The sequence below is a fragment of the Lactuca sativa genome, chromosome 4 (genome assembly GCF_002870075.4).
Source record: "Lactuca sativa cultivar Salinas chromosome 4, Lsat_Salinas_v11, whole genome shotgun sequence".
Lineage (NCBI taxonomy): Eukaryota > Viridiplantae > Streptophyta > Magnoliopsida > Asterales > Asteraceae > Lactuca > Lactuca sativa.
Window position 1 is genome coordinate 335751508 of NC_056626.2, and position 21631 is coordinate 335773138.

The 21631-nt window shown below is 33.5% G+C and overlaps 1 protein-coding gene and 1 long non-coding RNA gene across 2 annotated transcripts; one reads left to right on the forward strand and one right to left on the reverse strand.

The window, feature by feature from the left end:
• Positions 1-235: 235 nt before the first annotated feature.
• Positions 236-3287, reverse strand: LOC111909974 (uncharacterized). Its single transcript, XR_002856417.3, has 4 exons — positions 3128-3287; positions 2421-2537; positions 772-897; positions 236-590 (listed from the first exon to the last, which is right to left on the reverse strand). It is a non-coding gene; the product is annotated as an uncharacterized LOC111909974 (long non-coding RNA).
• A 294-nt stretch (positions 3288-3581) lies between these two features.
• Positions 3582-12408, forward strand: LOC111909982 (uncharacterized). The gene is made up of 6 exons (XM_042901458.2): positions 3582-7629; positions 7802-8338; positions 8703-9305; positions 10289-10969; positions 11183-11953; positions 12044-12408. The coding sequence occupies exons 1-6, from the start codon at positions 5350-5352 to the stop codon at positions 12062-12064; spliced, it is 4893 nt and encodes a 1630-aa protein (XP_042757392.1). The 5' UTR covers positions 3582-5349; the 3' UTR covers positions 12065-12408.
• The last annotated feature ends 9223 nt before the right edge of the window (positions 12409-21631 follow it).

Consider the following 21631-nt stretch of genomic DNA (forward strand, 5'->3'; position numbering starts at 1 on the left):
AAATGTCTATAATGCCCTTAAATACAAGTCTTTTTTTTAAAAAAATACAGCATGGTTAATATGTGATGCATGTCACCGTAAGTATGGTATACTATAGCAAGCTTAACCACTAAAAATTATGATCTGATGTCTAAAATATAGTCATACAATCACATAATAATTATAATTCATATTTAATCCTAACCTTATATATATATATATATATATATATGTGTGTGTGTGTGTGTGTGTTTGTATGTGCGTGTGTGTGTTTATATTTTGCAATTACATGTATATATTTATGTATTTGTGACTTAAAAACAAAATGGTAGACTAGTCCGCTGGTTGAGGTGCTTGAAGCTTCAACTACCCCACCCAGGTTCCAAACTCACATACGATAAGTATTCTTTTATTGTGTTCAACAACAACTTATCCCACATCTTTTGTAAATTCTTTCGTTAAATTTGGAATTTGTCCTGCATCTACCTCTTCTAATAAATAAAACCAAATTATGCCACATGTCCATTTTTTAATGTCCATTTTTCCACTTGTCATCATTCTAATCTTCATTATGCCACCTGACATCATTGTAACCCATCTTATAATCGTTCCTGCAATTCATATCCGATTTTATAGAGGTTTAAATTCAAATTAGAATCTCCTATAATTAACAAATATCTTATCTTAAAATTTAATTCAAATTTAGCATTCTTATCTAAAGAAACATTCTATACTTAAATCGTGTAACTGAATACGAATCCCAAAAAATCAGGCCTGCATAATAGTATTTACCTTTTTACATCAAAAAAACATTTTGACCTATCATTAGATTTATCTCAATCGTCCCTTTTCTATATTTCTCAGTGTCTTCGTTTCGTTTTCTTCACGTCTTCCACCACGATAACACGTTCACGTCTTCTACCACGATAACACAAAGACAAACAACAAACAACAACAGGTTAGTACTTTGATGTTTCATTTTTTATGTTTATAATAGTTATCATTATAGTTTTTATTCATATTTTCATTAAAGCATTTGTACTTTAAATGTATAAAGAATAGTTAGCGTTTAAAGAACACACAATAATTTCTTTACATGTATAATAAAATTTGACTACCAAGTTCCAATTTCTTTGCTTTAAACTCCGATTTCACAAGCCATGTGAAAGTACAAAAATTATTTTAAGTAAATAGCATTGTACTTTCACATGAGTTTAGATAAGATTGACTTAATTTTTAATAAATAAATTTCTTTTTGCTTCACTTTAAATGTCCAAATATGGATTTTTTTTTCTCATTAAGTGTCAGCGTGCAATAACACACTTCTACAAAGTACGTTGCTATTTTGATAGATTCTTGAAGTTGGAAAATCTAATAAAATAGCAATGTACTTCAAAAGTTCATTGCTATAATTTATACTAAACAAACCTGTCAATATTTAGAATATTCAAAACACAAATAAAAACTAATAAAACAAAACAGTTTACATCCTACTTTTATTATAGTTGTATATTTGTGTAGAAAAGGTACCAATCATACAAAGACAATTTATGTAGTTTTGGGTTTAATAGGGACCAATTATGTATATTACGTGATGTGTGTACCGATTTTGTAGTTTTAAGTTTAATAGGGACCAATCATACAACTCACTTTATGTATAGTTTTAAGTTTAACACGGACCAATTATTAATATTCTGTGATGTGTCCCATTTTTGTATATTTCACTTTAAATGGTCAAGTATGGATGTTTTTCTATCATTAAGAGTCATGTTGAGAAGAACATTGTACAAATTGCCACTTTTATGTCTTCCGGATAAAAATACCAAATAGCAAGTAAACAGATTAAAATGAAAAAATAACCAAAAAATGGGTAGCCTATTGGTCACTACTTCCCAAACACCTCATCTTTTACAATTAAAGTAAAAAAGAAAAAGGGCGGCCCAGTGTATGGATAATTTTGAAAACTAGCTTCTATGCATACATTAATGACCAAATTGTCACACTTTTGTTAACTATATCAATGTACTTTGAAAGTACATTGCTTATTAGAGTATTAAGACATCTTTTCAAAAAACATCGTTGTAATAGGAAAAAAATGAAACTTTACATTAATCTAAATACATTTTTAACAAGGACATTGCTATTTCAATGACATTTGTATATACTATAAAATAATTATTTGTTATTTTTACCGGAAAAAAACTTTTTAAAAATGTCTTATTTTTTGGAAAATTAAAAAACTTTTCCTTTTAATTACGTAAATCCAAAAAAATATTGTAACTAGCTAATATTCTTATACTACAATGTGTTATCCATAATCAAATTACCTTTTTATGCATTATGATATTTTTGAAGTATAGAATTATCTTTGATTGACAAATACAATATAGCAATTATTAATAAAAAGGTATAACTAGGAAAACAAGCGTTAGGAATCTTACAAGCTTCTTTCTGTTGTCCTTGAAGGAATTTCCTAGGCCCTGCAACACTTGAGTCAATAGTCAACCTCTATCGGCAAATCTTCTTTAATAGTCCATGTGTAACATTACTAAGATTTCCTACATAACAGTAAGACAACATTTATTGGTGTGAATGGTCTTGATTATAAAAGTTTAAATAACGCCAGAAACGGATAAATTAAACATAATAAGAGCATGGGAAAAACAACTCTTATACAACTTTTTATCACAAATTTCATACTACTTTTCTAAACGTTTTTTTACTATATTTTTAAAGTTATATATATATATATATATATATATATATATATATATATATATATATATATATATATATATATATATATATATATATATATATATATATATATAAAGTCCAATGTAAAAAATCGGCTTACTACATGTATGCATAAACATTTATAACCGTTCTCCAGTACTCTCCAATAATTTGTTCAAACTGAACTTTAATAAAATCAAACGATTGCTTAACTGTACTCAAACCAAGTGGGAATACCAAGCTAAAAATAAATTAAAAAACAAAATTCCAAATTTTCAGAAGATACAGGAGACAAAATTGGGATTCAGTATTGCACCTCAATCAAAGTTTAACTACTAAGATACTACTTGTGAAAGCTATTCTATCCCAGACGTTGTGCATCTTCTTCGAAAAAATTACCCTAATTTTTTACCTGTTGTTCATCGGAGCTTCATCGATGAATCTTATCCCAAATTTTCTGCCATTTAATACCAAAATCAAACCACAACGCAGCCACCCATTGTTACTTTATAAGCTTTTGAAGGGAGTTTGATCTCCTTGCAGTTATCCTTCTTCTCTATTAAGAAATCAGAACTGTATGCCTTAATTTTCAATTTCACGCCTAATGTAACATATAATTTAGTCTCTGTAGTTTTAAGTTCTATCATCTTCGTCCCTCTATTCTTTTGCACGCAGGGCAATCCATGTTTTTTTAGATTTATGATTCTTTTTGGACATATAACTATGCTTCATTTTAGAATTTATTTTATAATTTATTTGTTAATGTTGAATTAAATAAAATTATATAATTTTTATAACCATTTTAAATATTATTTATACATAATCATTATATATATGCATAACCATTTTAAATATTATTTATACCTATTTAAAATATTATGTTTATTTTACTTTTCACATTAATTTGTCTTTTCTTACAATTCAAATTAGGCTGCAATTTTTTGTTGACATTTAATATATTTTTTTAGATACAATAATTATAAATATACAACCGTGGTGCTTATATGAAACTTACATCCTCTTTTAACTCTAATATAAGGCAACCTCAATTGACAATTCTCTCAGAGTTTGGAATGAGTTTGGGTTTAAACCCGAAACCGATCCGGTAAAACCGAAAAACCAAACACATACATTTTGGGTTGGATTGGGTTCTAGTTTTTTGAAAACCGAAAGTTTAGTTTTAGATTTGGTTTTAGCTGAAAACCGACTCAACCCAGTCCATGCTTACCTCTAATATTTGAATCATGATATTTGAATATCGATACTTTTGACTGTAGCTTTTGGGTCGATTTTTTAGCAAAATACATAACTGGCCAAACCCATTGGCTATTTTAGCCCAAAATATGAAATGGACTGGATTGTTTTTTTCCTTTCTAACATGCACACATCTGGCGATCAGTATCACTCCATTATGAAGACCTAGTCAAATTCATTAACGTTCAGTCGTTCCTTCAAAGTTTCAAAGTTCCAACTTCCAACTTCCCTCTTTTTTTTTTCTTTCCTCGATTCTGATTTGAATCTGATTCTGCGACGAAGGAGAGCTTGGTCAGAGGGCTGTGATTCTTGAGTCTTGACCTCCGAATCTAGCTGGATTATTTTTGACACACCAGACACGTATCAGGTTGCTCATCCCGAAATACTGCTTTGCAAACTGTTGTATCATCGCCTAGGAAATTAAGTTTCTTTCTTGGCTCTGTTACTGAATCAGTAGCTTTGCAACTTGCTCATTATAAGCTGATCCATATTTTACATATCTTTTGAAGAATAATAGGTACTGACTTTACCTTTCTGATGAGAACGATTTAAGAGATACCTCTGTAAAATCCATTTTTGTGAAGGGATCTGGGTTAGTTTTTAAAGGATTTGCTACAACAGTATCCCACAAACGATCTATTTCCCATTTCACTCATCCGCTCAAGATCTATCCACCTTTATATATGTTATTGGAGTCTTCCATGTTTTTTTTTTTTTTTTTTTGAAAAAATGAAGACTTCACTTATCTAATACATGTAATCACTATCATCTTTTTTAAAATAATCATATTTTGGTATTTTTTTTTTCTATAATTAATCAATGATAAACCATTTTCTTGATTCCTATTAGGCTATGAATGCAATGAATCTAGGATGCATTTAGATGCCCAATCCATTACAAGTTTTCATCCAATTTCATGTGACAAGTTGTTGGTTACTATGTAGGTACTTCCACAATTAAGAATTTCCAGCAATGGATGTTGTTAATGCCATTCTTAAACCAGTTGCCGAGACACTTATGGAACCTGTTAAGAAACATCTAGGCTACATCATTTCCAGCACAAAACATGTGAGGGATATGAGTAACAAAATGAGGGAGTTGAACGCTACAAGACATGCTGAAGAAGACCACTTGGACAGGAACATAAGAACTCGTCTTGAGATTTCAGATCAAGTTAGGAGTTAGTTAGAAGAAGTAGAAAAGATCGATGCAAAAGTAAAAACCCTTCCTAGTGATGTCACCGCTTGTTGCAGTCTCAAGATCAAACATGAAGTCGGAAGGGAAGCCTTGAAGCTAATTGTGGAGATTGAAAGTGCCACAAGACAACACTCTTTGATCACTTGGACTGATCATCCCATTCCTCTGGGAAAAGTTGATTCCATGAAGAAGGCATCCTCGTCCACAGCATCAACCGATTACAATGACTTTCAGTCAAGAGAAAAAACTTTTACTCAAGCATTGAAAGCACTTGAACCAAACAACGCTTCCCACATGATAGCGTTATGTGGGATGGGTGGAGTGGGGAAGACCACAATGATGCAAAGACTAAAAAAAGTTGTCAAACAAAATAGAATGTTCAGTTATATGGTTGAGGCAGTTATAGGGGAAAAGACGGACCCAATTGCTATTCAACAAGCTGTAGCGGATTACCTTCGTATAGAGTTAAAAGAAAGCACTAAACCAGCAAGAGCTGATAAGCTTCGTGAATGGTTCAAGGCCAACTCTGGAGAAGGTAAGAATAAATTCCTTGTAATACTTGATGACGTCTGGCAGTCTGTTGATCTAGAAGATATTGGTTTAAGTCCTTTTCCAAATCAAGGTGTCGACTTCAAGGTCTTATTGACTTCACGAGACGAACATGTTTGCACAGTAATGGGAGTTGGATCTAATTCAATTCTTAATGTTGGACTTCTAATAGAAGCAGAAGCACAAAGTTTGTTCCAACAATTTGTAGAAACTTCTGAGCCCGAGCTCCATAAGATAGGAGAAGATATTGTAAGGAAGTGTTGCGGTCTACCTATTGCCATCAAAACCATGGCATGTACTCTTAGAAATAAAAGAAAGGATGCTTGGAAGGATGCACTTTCGCGTATAGAGCACTATGACCTTCGCAATGTTGCACCTAAAGTCTTTGAAACGAGCTACCACAATCTCCATGACAAAGAGACTAAATCGGTGTTTTTGATGTGTGGTTTGTTTCCGGAAGACTTCAATATTCCTACTGAGGAGTTGATGAGGTATGGATGGGGATTAAAGATATTTGATAGAGTCTATACATTTATCAAAGCAAGAAACAGGATCAACACCTGCATTGAGCGACTGGTGCAGACAAATTTGTTAATTGAAAGTGATGATGTTGGGTGTGTCAAGATGCATGATCTGGTTCGTGCTTTTGTTTTAGGTATGTATTCTGAAGTAGAGCATGCTTCAGTTGTCAACCATGGTAATATGCCTAGATGGACTGAAAATGATACGACTGACTCTTGTAAAGCAATTTCATTAACATGCGAGAGTATGTCTGGAAACATTCCAGGAGACTTCAAGTTTCCAAACCTAACGATTTTGAAACTTATGCATGGAGATAAGTCGCTAAGATTTCCACAAGACTTTTATGAAGGAATGGAAAAGCTCCAGGTTATATCATACGATAAAATGAAGTATCCAATGCTTCCCTTGTCTCCTCAATGCTCCACCAACCTTCGAGTGCTTCATCTCCATGAATGTTCATTAAAGATGTTTGATTGCTCTTGTATTGGAAATATGGCGAATGTGGAAGTGTTGAGCTTTGCTAATTCTGGCATTGAAATGTTACCTTCCACTATCGGAAATTTAAAGAAGCTAAGGTTACTTGATTTAACAGATTGTCATGGTCTTCATATAACACACGGTGTCTTTAATAATTTGGTCAAACTTGAAGAGTTGTATATGGGATTTTCTGATCGACCTGATCAAACTCGTGGTAATATTAGCATGACAGATGTCAGCTACAATGAATTAGCAGAATGTTCAAAAGGCCTTTCTGCATTAGAGTTCCAGTTCTTTGAAAACAATGCCCAACCAAATAATATGTCGTTTGGGAAACTTAAACGATTCAAGATCTCAATGGGATGTACTTTATATGGAGGATCAGATTACTTTAAGAAAACGTATCCTGTCCAAAACACATTGAAGTTGGTTACTAACAAAGGTGAACTATTGGACTCTAGAATGAACGAGTTGTTTGTTGAAACAGAAATGCTTTGTTTAAGTGTTGATGATATGAATGATCTTGGTGATGTTTGTGTGAAGTCCTCACGTTCTCCTCAACCTTCCGTGTTCAAAATTCTAAGAGTCTTTGTCGTTTCCAAGTGTGTTGAGTTGAGATACCTTTTCACAATTGGTGTAGCCAAGGATTTGTCAAATCTTGAGCATCTTGAAGTTGATTCATGTAATAATATGGAACAACTCATATGTATTGAGAATGCTGGAAAAGAGACAATTACACTCCTAAAGCTGAAGATTTTATCTTTGAGTGGGCTACCAAAGCTATCGGGTTTGTGCCAAAATGTCAACAAACTTGAGCTACCACAACTCATAGAGTTGAAACTTAAGGGCATTCCAGGTTTCACATGCATTTATCCGCAAAACAAGTTGGAAACATCTAGTTTGTTGAAGGAAGAGGTAGATATATGTTTTATGTTAATACAAGTTAAATCATCTTTTTAACTAAAAGTTTCAGTATATATATATATATATATATATATATATATATATATATATATATATGTCTATTATTTGATTATATGATGTATTAGTGTTTGGATGTGGCTATTAAGGGATGATTATTTTACAGGTTGTGATTCCTAAGTTGGAGACACTTCAAATTGATGAGATGGAGAATTTAAAGGAAATATGGCATTATAAAGTTAGTAATGGTGAGAGAGTTAAGTTGAGAAAGATTGAAGTGAGTAACTGTGATAAGCTTGTGAATCTATTTCCACACAACCCCATGTCTCTGCTGCATCATCTTGAAGAGCTTGAAGTCAAGAAATGTGGTTCCATTGAATCGTTATTCAACATCGACTTGGATTGTGTTGATGCCATAGGAGAAGAAGACAACATGAGGAGCTTAAGAAACATTAAAGTGAAGAATTCATGGAAGTTAAGAGAGGTGTGGTGTATAAAAGGTGAAAATAACTCTTGCCCCCTTGTTTCTGGCTTTCAAGCTGTTGAAAGCATAAGCATTGAAAGTTGTAAGAGGTTTAGAAATGTATTCACACCTACCACCACCAATTTTAATATGGGGGCACTTTTGGAGATATCAATAGATGACTGTGGAGAATACATGGAAAATGAAAAATCGGAAAAGAGTAGCCAAGAGCAAGAGCAGGTATGGATTTCAATTTCACTTTCTTACTTACTTAAGGATTAAGCTTCTGTTTTTTTGAATAAAAAAGGGGACATCTTCTAATAATGCACATCTTAAATTAAAAAGTATTTAATTGTTGCATAGCAGCGTATAACATCTTCTAATAATTTATCTGAAGGTGAAAGATCCAACTACTTCTAATTTGTTAACAATTTCAATCATTTGCAAATGTTCCTTAAAAAATTAATTACCTGAAATCAAAACAATCTTCTTCAAATCCAAAATTATGAGACAGAATTGAGAAGGGATGTGAAATTATAAACCATTAACACAATTCCATGCTCACGTTACTAATTACATTTCTTGTTGGGATATATATGTACAGACTGATATTTTGTCAGAGGAAGTGAAATTACAAGCAGTCACTGATACTATTTCTAATGTTGTATTCACATCGTGTCTCATACACTCTTTTTATAACAACCTCCGTAAACTCAACTTGGAGAAGTATGGAGGAGTTGAGGTTGTGTTTGAGATAGAGAGTTCAACAAGTAGAGAATTGGTAACAACATACCATAAACAACAACAACAACAACAACCTATATTTCCCAACCTTGAGGAATTATATCTATATTATATGGACAACATGAGTCATGTATGGAAGTGCAACAACTGGAATAAATTTTTACAACAATCAGAATCCCCATTCCACAACCTCACAACCATACACATGTCCGATTGCAAAAGCATTAAGTACTTGTTTTCACCTCTCATGGCAGAACTTCTTTCCAACCTAAAGAGAATCAATATTGACGAGTGTGATGGTATTGAAGAAATTGTTTCAAAAAGAGATGATGTGGATGAAGAAATGACTACATCTACCCATTCAAGCACCATCTTGTTCCCTCACCTTGATTCTCTCACTCTATTTAGACTGGACAATCTTAAGTGTATTGGTGGAGGTGGTGCTTTTCTTGATCGATTTAAGGTATGTTTTGTGTGTATTGAATTACTTATTTAATTTCATTATCAATATCCATTTTTTTCTTGAAAATCACCAAATCATGTAAAAAGTTCCTTTCATTTTAGCAAGTTTTACCTCGTATTTGTTATTTATCATAATTCATATCATTTACTGATAATAGTTCTTTATTATTGTTTCTAATTAGAAAAATGCACACACGTCTAGTTAGGTTTGCCATTCTATGTGAATCCTCTTTTGTTTTGTAACCAAACATCTTAGATTATTTTTCCATTTTCATAACTTTGTTTATTTTTTCCTTTAATAGTTGTAATCCAACCAGTTATGTATTCAAGTCTTATTGTACAAAGTAATGCATTTTCGAAATTTTAAAAAGATATTTCACAAATTAAATAAGATAACCTAATATTACAAACCACAAAGATTAACCATTAACCCACATAGTTAAGTCAACAAAACTTGGGGTTGACCACGAATCCCTGTATTAATTGTAGATGTAGTTAAAACTAAAAGAACTTAAAAACACAATAAATCACACACAGAAGTAACTTGTTCATACCTGATGCTGAATACATGTACTAAAAATCATCTTCTTGTGACAATTTTACTACTCTTGTTATCCAACAATGATCAGAATCGAACCAAATATTTTATCACATTATTAATATAATTTAATTATCAAAGCTCCTAAGACTAAAGGTTAGTCATTAAAATTTGAGGGTCATGCATGTAACACATAACCTGTTAATCCATTGTAAACTACAGTATGGATGTATGATTGATGTAAGACTCAGAAACTTACCCTCTGTCAATAAATCCCAGCATTAACTAGAAAAAGAAAAAAAAAAGAAACCAAAACTACATTTTTGATGTGGAGAGAACTTGTGCCATGCATTTAGTATATTAAAAAAACTGAAATTTGAATTAAACTTCTTAAACAAAAGTTGTGTGTACAGTTTAATCTTACATTAACTTTTCGTGTCTTGTAGTTTTCTCAAGCAGGTGTTGTTTGTTGGAGCTTATGCCAATACTCTAGAGAGATAGAAATACGAAGCTGCCATGCATTGTCTAGTGTTATTCCATGTTATGCATCAGGACAAATGCAAAAGCTTCGAGTGCTGAAAATAGAGCGTTGCAAAGGGGTGAAGGAGGTATTTGAAACTCAAGGGATAAGCAGCAACAAAAACAACAAGAGTGGTTGTGATGAAGGAAATGATGAAATTCCAAGAGTAAATAGCATTATTATGCTTCCCAATCTAATGATATTGGAAATAAGCAAGTGTGGTAGTTTGGAACATATATTCACATTCTCCGCACTTGAAAGTCTGAGACAGCTGGAAGAGTTAATGATATTGGATTGCGGGTCAATGAAAGTGATTGTGAAGGAAGAACATGCATCATCATCATCATCATCAAAGGAGGCTGTGGTCTTTCCTCGTCTCAAGTCCATTAAACTATTTAATCTACCAGAGCTGGAGGGTTTCTTCTTGGGGATGAATGAGTTCCGGTGGCCTTCATTGGCTTATGTTGTGATTAAGAATTGCCCTCAAATGACAGTGTTTGCACCTGGTGGGTCCACAGCTCCCATGCTCAAGCATATACACACTGCATTAGGCAAACATAGTCTTGGAGAATCTGGCCTTAACTTTCATAATGTTGCGCATCGTCAGGTATAAATCCTTATATATTTATTAAACACATTCACACTAGTTTCAGTCTAACTTTATGTTGTCACTTGGAATCAAACTTTTCCATTTACTCTTCATAATGGAAAATTTTGATTCCAAGTGATATATATATATATATATATATATATATATATATATATATATATATATATATATATATATATGCCTCTGGCGTTTTCTTTATTGGACTTGCAGACCCCATTTCCAAGTTTACATGGTGCAATCTCGTGCCCTGTTACTACAGAAGGGATGCGTTGGTCTTTTCATAACTTGATTGAATTAGATGTGGGATGTAATCGTGATGTTAAAAAGATTATTCCATCGAGTGAGATGCTGCAACTGCAAAAGCTGGAAAAGATTCATGTAAGGTATTGTCATGTGTTAGAGGAGGTATTTGAAACTGCATTGGAATCAGCTACTACTACTACTACTGTTTTCAATCTTCCTAACCTAAGACATGTTGAGTTAAAAGTTGTATCTGCTCTGAGGTATATATGGAAGAGCAATCGGTGGACAGTATTTGATTTTCCAAACCTAACAAGAGTCGATATTAGAGGATGTGAAAGGCTAGAACATGTATTTACTAGTTCCATGGTTGGTAGTCTATTGCAACTCCAAGAGCTACATATATGGGATTGTTACCATATGGAGGAGATCATTGTTAAGGACACAAATGTTGATGTAGAAGCAGACGAAGAATCTGATGGAAAGACAAATGAGATTGTGTTACCCTGTCTAAAGTCCTTGACACTTGATTGGCTTCCATGTCTTAAGGGGTTTAGCTTGGGGAAGGAGGACTTTTCATTCCCATTATTGGATACTTTAGAAATCAACAACTGCCCAGAAATAACGACTTTCACCAAGGGAAATTCCGCAACTCCACGGCTAAAAGAAATCGAAACAAGTTTTGGCTCGTTTTTTGTTGCAGAGACAGACATCAACTCCTTTATAAAGATCAAACAAAAGGTAAAATAAATCTTTCTTTCTTTAATCATTCTTCAAGTACATTTGAAATGATGATGTGAAGGCTTTAACACCCCATTGATTGTTAGGTAGGTTCCTCTGGCTGACTGCTGATGACCATCTAAATCAATTGACTATCTGTTGGTAGTATTCAAGGATAGAATTGTTCGTCATATGAAGAGTATACTAAACAAGAACATGGTTGCTATGAAGATGTTAACATATGAATCAAAATACAAGCTACTCATTGATCTAAGTTTATTGGTTGAAAATGTTGATTTTAATGTTTCATATTTGTTGGTATCATTATGTGGGTTTATCGGTGTTAATGGGATAAAAGTTACTCCACCTAGATTATGTTGTTAGTAAATGTTGGAGTCAGGTATGACTTGTGAAAATTATATGCAAAATGCAATGGTGAAATACATGAAACTTAATTGCTAGGATTGGTCGATTTACATTGTTGTAGGATACTTTTGTATTTCTCAACTAAATCCTAGTTCCTTACATATTGAAACTCATTCAAAACTTTTGAATCTTTTTCAAAGAAATCGGGGTGTATTTATTTTCTTATATTGCTATCAACTCTTTACTCACAGTTACTCGTGGCCTTTCTATGGAAATTTTCACCAATCTCTTTCCTTGAGTGGTAATAAAGAATAGGATCGAGTAACCCCTAAAGTTCAATCAGATTTTTGCAAGAAAAGAAAAAGAAACTATAAGTAGCTGAAGATGGCAGCAAAATTTTCTTCTAATTACTTTCATGGTATTTGGTATTTGCTTCAAGTGTACCCAATAATATTTTCATTAAAAATCTCAATCTGTAAATCGACCAATAGGACTATAACACATGTAATTCTTTTTTAAACATCACAATATATTTACATATCAACCATATATTCACAATTTTTTTAACGAAATATTTTATGTTAGAAATATGGTTTAGTGGCACTTGGAAATCTGATAATCGTGATAATCACTTTCAAATCGAAGTATTTGGGTGGTACTCCCAAATCCTCAATTGGATAAGACTTAGATAAAATCAAAGAGAAAGAAAGAGAGAATGAGATGGTGTAATTTTCGTGAGTACCAGAAAACTGACTAAAAATTGGTTATATACATTCCTTGTCGATCCCAGCCAGGGGCTCTGCCCCTTGGACCCCACCACGGGCTGTCGCCCCTTGGACCCCGCTCCCAGGGGCGCTGCCCCCGGACCCCTGTTCGTTCAGGGGTTTCGCCCTTAAATGACAGTGTACTTTGATACTTGATCAAACTTAAACAAGTGTGTACTCCACACCTTCCTTACTTGTTTAATATTTATCAAGATCATTTTTTTAGTCAACAAAGTAATCCCATTACACTTAAATAACATTGATGATAACAAATCACCAACAAACCTTCCCATTTAAGTGTAATCTTGATTAATTTAAAATGAAACATAACACCAACAAAACTGATGCATAAATGAAATATCGTGACGATTGAATTTCACATTAGTATACTATTCATTCCAAATATTCGAATATTAGGGTGTCACTAAGGATTGAACCCTTTCTATTCTAAGTGAATACATGAAGATAATGTACACAACAATTTACATTCTCAAATTTCTAACTTGACACTATATTTTACTAGCTTGTGTCCCATCCTTCAATAAGCATATCAAAGTCAAGTCCCAACTTCTTGAAGCAGCTAAACTTCATGCTTATATAGGTAGTTCTTTTGTCTTGCACCTGCAAATGCAATTTTTCAAAGAACTATTAAGAAATAATATTTCAACGTCCTTAACTTGCAGTACTGAACACATACCTTGGGATGATAATAAAATGTGTTCCAATCTTCAAATATCAAGCTTTCCACATTGAATTTAGCATCTAATATTGCATTAGATGGGAATTGGGTATCTTAATATAAAAAATTTAAGTGGACTTTAAACCCATCCCTACAGCCGCCTTGTGCACAAGATCTCTTGTTAACCCTTTGGTTAGATGATCGGCTAAATTCAACTGAGTTCTTACAAACTCCACAGATATCACACCAGTCATGATGAGCTCACGAATCATGCTATGTCTAACACCTAAATGTCTAGACTTTCCATTGTACACTTGACTATAAGCCTTAGCCAAGGTTGCAGCACTATCACATCTGATAGAAATGGTAGATATCGGCTTGGGCCATATTGGAATTTCATAAATCAAATTCCTTAGCCACTCAGCTTCTTTACCAGCAGTAGAAAAAGCAACAAATTCAGACTCCATGGTTGAGTTAGTAATACAAGTCTATTTCTTAGATGCCCAAGAAATGGCACCTCCTCCAAGAAGAAACACCAAACCACTAGTAGAGGAGTGATCCTCTAACCTTCTAAAACAGAAGGATATCCACTATAAGTCAAACCATAATTCATGGTCCCTTTTAAGTACTTAAATACTCTACTCACAGCTTGCCAATGATGTGAACTACGATTACTAGTATATCTACTAAGCCTTCCCACAACATATGCTATATCAGGCCTAGTACTAGTCTTGGCATACATAAGGCAACCAATAGCCCTTGAGTATTCTAATTGAGACACTGGAGATCCTTTATTAGGTAGAAGCTTAAGACTAGGATCTATAGGAGTGCTAACAGGAGAACAATTCTCAAAGTTAAACTTTTTCAATATCTTCTCAATATAATGAGATTGAGAAATTGAAATCCCATTGTTTCCTTTTCTAATTCTTATACCAAGAATTACCTCAGCCTCCCCCATGTCTTTCATATCAAAACTAGATTATAAGAATTTCTTGGTTTTATCAACTTCTTCTAAATCAGTACCAAAAATCAACATATCATCTACATATAAGCAAATCATGACTCCTTTACCAAAAGTATCAAATTTGCTATATACACACTTGTCAGGTTGGTTTAATGCAAAACCATTAGACAAGACAACTTCATCAAACTTTTGATGCCATTGTTTTGTTGCTTGTTTCAAACCATATAAGGATTTCTTCAACTTGCACACTTTATGTTCATTTCCAGGCATCACAAACCCTTCAGGTTGTTTCATGTATATTTCCACATCCAAGTCACCATTCAAGAATGCAGTTTTCACATCCATTTGGTGAATCACAAGATTATGTATAGCTGCAAGAGCTAATAATAATCTAATTGTAGAAATTCTGGCAACAGGAGCATAAGTATCAAAGAAATCAATGTCTTCCTTTTGTCTAAAGCCTTGGATAACCAATCTGGCTTTATACTTATCAATTGTGCCATCCACTTTCATTTTTCTTTTGAGGATCCATTTACATCCTAATGCCTTGCAACCAGGAGGTAAATCAGCCAATACCCAAGTATTGTTATGCATGATAGAATCAATCTCATCATGAATTGCCTCTTTCCAGAAATGAACATCCCTAGAATCCATAGCTTCACTGAAAGTCTTTGGATCCTCTTCAATATTAAAACAATATTCATATTGAGAAATAGTCTCATTCCTTGTTCCTTCAACTAAATATAGTTGAAAATCAGATCCAAAAGACTTAGCTTTTCTAACTCTTGTGTTTTTCCTAGGTTCAGGTACAGAACTTGCACCACCAGAAACATCTTCAGGTTTAGTAGTACTCTTGCTGGAAGATTGATGAATCATGTCCCTTGGTCTAGGTATAGATGTAAATCTTTCTTCATCAAAGATAGCATCTCTTGACTTTATCACTGTGTTTACAGACACAAAGTCATTAGATTCTAAAATATAGAATATATATGCTTTGGAATGCTCAGCATATCCAATAAAGATACAATCTATACCTCTCTCACCCAATGTTTTCCTTTTAGGTTCAGTGAGCCTTATAACTGCTCTACAACCCCAAACTTTGAGATAACTCAAATTTGGTACCTTTTTACACCAAAGTTCATAAGGAGTATTCTTACTCCTTTTATTTGGAGTTCTATTCAAGATGTAACATGAAGTTAACATTGCCTCACCCCAAAACCTTTCACTTAAACCAGAATATGAAAACATGGAATTAACCATTTCTTTCAAAGTCCTATTCTTCCTTTCAGCTACACCATTTTGTTGTGGTGTATATGGAGCTGTGGTTTGATGTATTATTCCAGTTGATTCAAAATAAACTGGATCATAATACTCACCACCTCTATCAGTACGCAATACTTTTATTGATTCATTTTTATGAAGCTCAACTTGTTGTTTATAAATTTTAAATTTATCAAGTGCTTCATCCTTAGAATGTAGCAAATAGATATAACAATATCTAGATGCATCATCAATAAAAGTAATAACATACTTCTTGTTTCCAAGGGAAGGTGTTGCATGGAAATCACATAAATCACTATGTATAAGATCCAACACCTTGCTTTCCCTAACAACATCCTTGAAAGGTTGTCTAGTGATTTTAGTTAGCATGCATGTTTTACATTTTTCATTATTTTGCATATCAAAAGTAGGAATTAAACTCATTTTAGACATGTCTTTTAATCTCTTGTAATGAATGTGTCCTAGTCTAGCATGCCATAATTCAGATTTGTGAAAATTATTGCTAGTACTACTAGAAGCCATGCAAATAGAATTATCACTAGAAGGATAATTAATATTAAGCCTAATCATTCCATTACATATATATCCAAATCCTATAAAAGAACCATGTCTTGACAAGATATACTTGTCACTTTCTAACACTTGTTTGTAACCACAATTATTTAATACAATTTCAGACACGAGATTCTTACGAATCCCTGGAACATATAAAACATTGTTTAAACACAAACATTTCCCAGAAGTAAAAGTAAGTAAAACAGATCCTATGCCCTTGATTGGTTCAGTTGCAACATTTCCCATCTTCACAACAGATCCATCTTCAATTGGTTGAAAGTCCTTGAACCAATATAGATCTTTGCAAACATGACTTGTTGCTCCCGAATCAACCCACCATGCAACTTTATCATCCTGCACATAAAATGCTTCAGAAATCACAGAAATATAATTCTAAATATATTTAGAGTTCTGCAATGAAACAAAAATCTGACCTTGTTGCTTTTCTGGATCCTTGGATCCACTTGGTCCAACACCATCCTTATTCACTTTGCGAAGACGACAATCTTTCTTGAAGTGACCCGGTTTGTTACAATTCCAACAAACCAACTTAGCCTTCTTGTTGGAAGACTTGTCATCCTTTCCTTTAAACTTCCTTTTTCCATTAGACTTCTTGGGATTCTTTGAACTTTCTCCTTCCACCATGTTCACAGAAGAGGAATCAACTTGGTTCTTGCCTTTATGATTGTTATCAAGTTCTTGAGTCCTTATGGACTCTTAAATCCTTAAATGGCTTCTAAGTTGAGTCAAGGTCAATTCCTCCTTGTTATGTTTCAGATTGTGTTTAAAATCCTTCCAGGAAGGGGGTAGTTTGTCAATTATCACAGCCACAGAAATGACTTCATCCATTTTCAGATTGTGTTGAGTAAACTGTCCCAAAATCCTTAACATTTCATGGAATTGTTCCATAACAGGCCTGGAGTCAATCATCTTGTAACCCATAAAGTTACTAACAAGAAACTTCTTACTAGAAGCATCTTCAGTCATGTACTTGGATTCAAGAGAATCCCACAGTTCTTTTGCAGATTCAAAATTCTGATAGATATCAAAAAGAGAGTCAGACATACAATTGAGAATATGACCATGACATATGTAATCATCATTTTCCCACTTTGATCTTCTTCGAGTTGTCTCCAAAGGTTCATCTTCAACAGATTCTGGTAAGACTGACATGGGTGTACTCAGAACATACACTACTTTTAGAGTGGTAAGGAGAAACTTCATCTTCTTCTGCCATCTACGAAAATCTTGCCCTTCAAACTTGTTCAGTTTTTCAAACTTGCTTGTCATTTCCTTCACAGAATCACCACTTGCCATGATCACAGATTACTTCGATTTTTGTTAGAAATATGGTTTAGTGGCACTTAGAAATCTGAGAATCGTGATAATCACTTTCAAATCGAAGTATTTGGGTGGTACTCCCAAATCCTCAATTGGATAAGACTCAGATAAAATCAAAGAGAAAGAAAGAGAGAATGAGATGGTGTAATTTTCGTGAGTACCAGAAAACTGACTAAAAATTGGTTATATACATTCCTTGTCGATCCCAGCCAGGGGCTCTGCCCCTTGGATTCCACCAGGGGATGCCGCCCCTTGGACCCTATCCCAGGGGCGCTGCCCTCGGACCCCCGTTCGTTCAGGGGTTTCGCCCTTAAATGACAGTGTACTTTGATACTTGATCAAACTTAAACAAGTGTGTACTTCACACCTTCTTTACTTGTTTAATATTTATCAAGATCATTTTTTTAGTCAACAAAGTAATCCCATTACACTTAAATAACATTGATGATAACAAATCACCAACATTTTACATGTTTAAAAGTGCCCAAGATTCATAATGTTTACATAGTTTTAAAAAAACCAAAATAAAACTATTACATAAACTTCATGTTGGTTTCCCAAAATATCGTGTCCTTTTTCCATACGAGCATCTCTAATATCATGTGATATAATTTAAACAATTATAAGCGTGAGTAGTACTTTTAAATTCATAAGTAACTTTTCCATCAAAGTTACTTGAATTTATTCTTAAAGATTAACCACTTTACAAAATATAATCTGTCCGTATAATATATATCTCAAACACCATTCGAGCGTTATGATTATAAATCATAATTTCTAGTAAGAAAGTTGGTGGACTTGGTGTAGGTAGCATTTTTTTTTCCTTTAACCATCTACTTCTCTTTTAATGAAGTTGAAGGTTTCTTGAAGATGATCAAGCGTTGTGGGTTTGGTTTATCAAATCCATGTATAAAGAAGTCGATCATTTTGGTTATTCCATGATTGGGGGTCTATTTAATCGCCAATAGATTAATATTGTTCTAGCTTCTTACAACTTCAAGGTCGAGGGTCGGATAGGCCTGACAATAGAGCAGGTTTTGATCCTGATCCGATCCAAACCCGTAATAATTATATGGGTTTGGAGCGTAGTTTTTGATTTGTTTACCTGTTAACGATCCAACTCGCTAACCCTTTTATTAAATGGGTTAGGTATGGATCATCACCGATCCGCTCCATTTATAACTCGTCCCATATAAATTTTAGAATTATACATTTATATTTTATACTTCTTAACGTTTAATTTTAATTTCAATCAAAAGTCCAAAGGCCAAAGGCCAAAGAAAAAAACGCTTTTACATAGGAATTGATAAGTCGGTTTCTAATTCAATAAATCATTTTTTAACATGAAAAGAATTGGCAATTGCTATTCGCTATCACTACAACCGACAGCCATAAATCAATTCAAAGTTGTTACAATAGTGATTTTTAATTCCTATTGAAATTCCTCGAGTATGTAATGTCATTTTCTAAATCAAATTTTTTTTTTATTTTAAAAAATATTATTTTAAGTATTAAGATATAGTATACATTTTTTTATTTAAGAAATTTTGTTTTAGGAATTAATTAAAATGCGTATGATATTTAAAAAAACCTTTGGGTTACGAGACGAGTTTGAATATTCGTTGATTCGGTGGATAATGGTATGAGTCTAATTATTTAAAACCCTGCGGGTTACGGAGCGGGTTTGGATCGGATTTTGAAATTTGTTAAAAGGGTTTGGATCAAGACTGATTCGCTCCAAACCCGCTCCATTATCAGGTCTAGGGTCGGACTTAAATGTGTTTTGTTTCTTTAAAGGCGAGGAATGGCCAATGGGAAAATTTTAAGGAGGATACTTGGTTTGGAGACATTCTAGTAGGGCTGTGCATGGTTCGGTTTGGGTCGGTTTTGGACCCAAACCCAACCCAACCCATAAATGGTCAGTTTCTGGTTTTCAGAACCCAATAGGATCGGTTTATGATCGGTTCGGTTTCTTGGGTTCTGAGGTCGGTTTGGGCGGTTTTTCGGTTTCTTGGGTTCAACCCATACACTGACGGGTTCTGGGTTTAAACCCATGGGTTTTGGGTTCAAACCCATTTTCCAAAAATAAAGCAAGAAGTTAAATATTTCAAAAAACACCAAATTGAAGTTAAATACTTTAAGAAACATGAGTCTTATAACCAAATAGTCTGTTATAAGTTACTACCAAAGCCCCAAATAGTCTATTACAACAAAAACACAATCAAGTATGAGTCGGTTTCTTGGGTTGGATGGATCGGTTTCTTGGGGCGGTTTGTCGGTTTTAAGTATGGGTCGGTTTCTAGGTAAAAACCGAAACCGAACCCGACTTTTCGGTTTCTAGAAAATTCAAACCCTAACCGTCTTTTTTTTTGGTTTTGGTTTTTTCGGTTTTGGTTTCATCGGTTTTAGTCGGTTTTTCGGTTTCTTGGTTTGGGTTTGCTCACCCCTACATTCTAGTGAAGCAATGTTTTTGCGGAGGGTTTTTTTTCCTCCTAGAGGGAAATAAAGTTTGTTTGGTTCAAGATCATCTCCCTTTCGCCTTTTATATTTCGTTTTACATCAAACCCAATGCATGGGGCTGAAGAGGAACAATGGTAAGGGTGGTTGAGTTTTCTCGGTTTGCTTATTATAACCAAGGGTGTTATTCGGCGAGTTTAATTAGTTATTAGTTTATTTGGTTCAGTTTAATCAGCTTCTTTTAAAATATTAACCAAAACTGAACTGAATAAGATTTGGTTTATTCAGTTTTTGGTTAATTGGTTCGGTTGATTTTTTTTGCCGGTTAAATCTAAATTAACAAAAGTCATTTATTTCAAAATACAACATTTTATAAGAAACATGGATACAAAAGTGAAACTTAGCATTCTTTATACTACTAAGTGAATAGTTATTGCGCAATGTAAAACTACATGGTTAAATTTTTGACAAATAAATATTAAAATTAATTTAGTTATTGATATTTATATCATAACACTATTCATATTTTACCCTAATATTACATGTTATTTAAAATACAATATTTTCATTTTTAAAAATATATTAATGTTGTTTTAGTTACTTGGGTTGTGGTAATTTGGTAATGCATGTAGAAGATATAATTGATAACCTATTGACCCATGCTCAAATCTTGACACTACTCAACACTTGTGGCCATGAAGGTTTGTCTGCAGTGACTCCAGGGCATGAGGCAAAGCTTCATGTTTGCATCGGATGATTAGTCGGTGTGCGAAAGCTGGCTTGGAAACCCTCGTTAGGAAAGTTCCCTTTCCTTTTTTACAATAGCAGACTAATTAACTAATGGCACGCACTTATTGTTTTTAAAATGCATATCTATACGTCGTGTTATTTTCATACTCCAACCTCAGCAAACTAAAATCATATAGGCGTAGTCTGGATACCAACATCTAATTTCTATAAGAGACAAAGACAAACACACCCCTACTACAAAAAATGCTTGGTCGAGACTAAATGTATATATACGAACAAAAATTTATGAAAACTAAAAAGATTATCCTCTCATGACTTGAAAGGGAGTATGTCAACTCATTGTTATTGGTTGTACTAGTACAACATTAAAATATGCATGACATGCATTTAGTTCACATTTGATATTTTATAGGATCAAAGGGGAAACTATGAATTTAATGGAAACTAAGGCCAATTAACATGTAAAACAATTTAAATATAATTTATATGTAGCAATACATTTGCTAATATGACTTTGAATTTTCCAAAACCTTTCGGGCTTC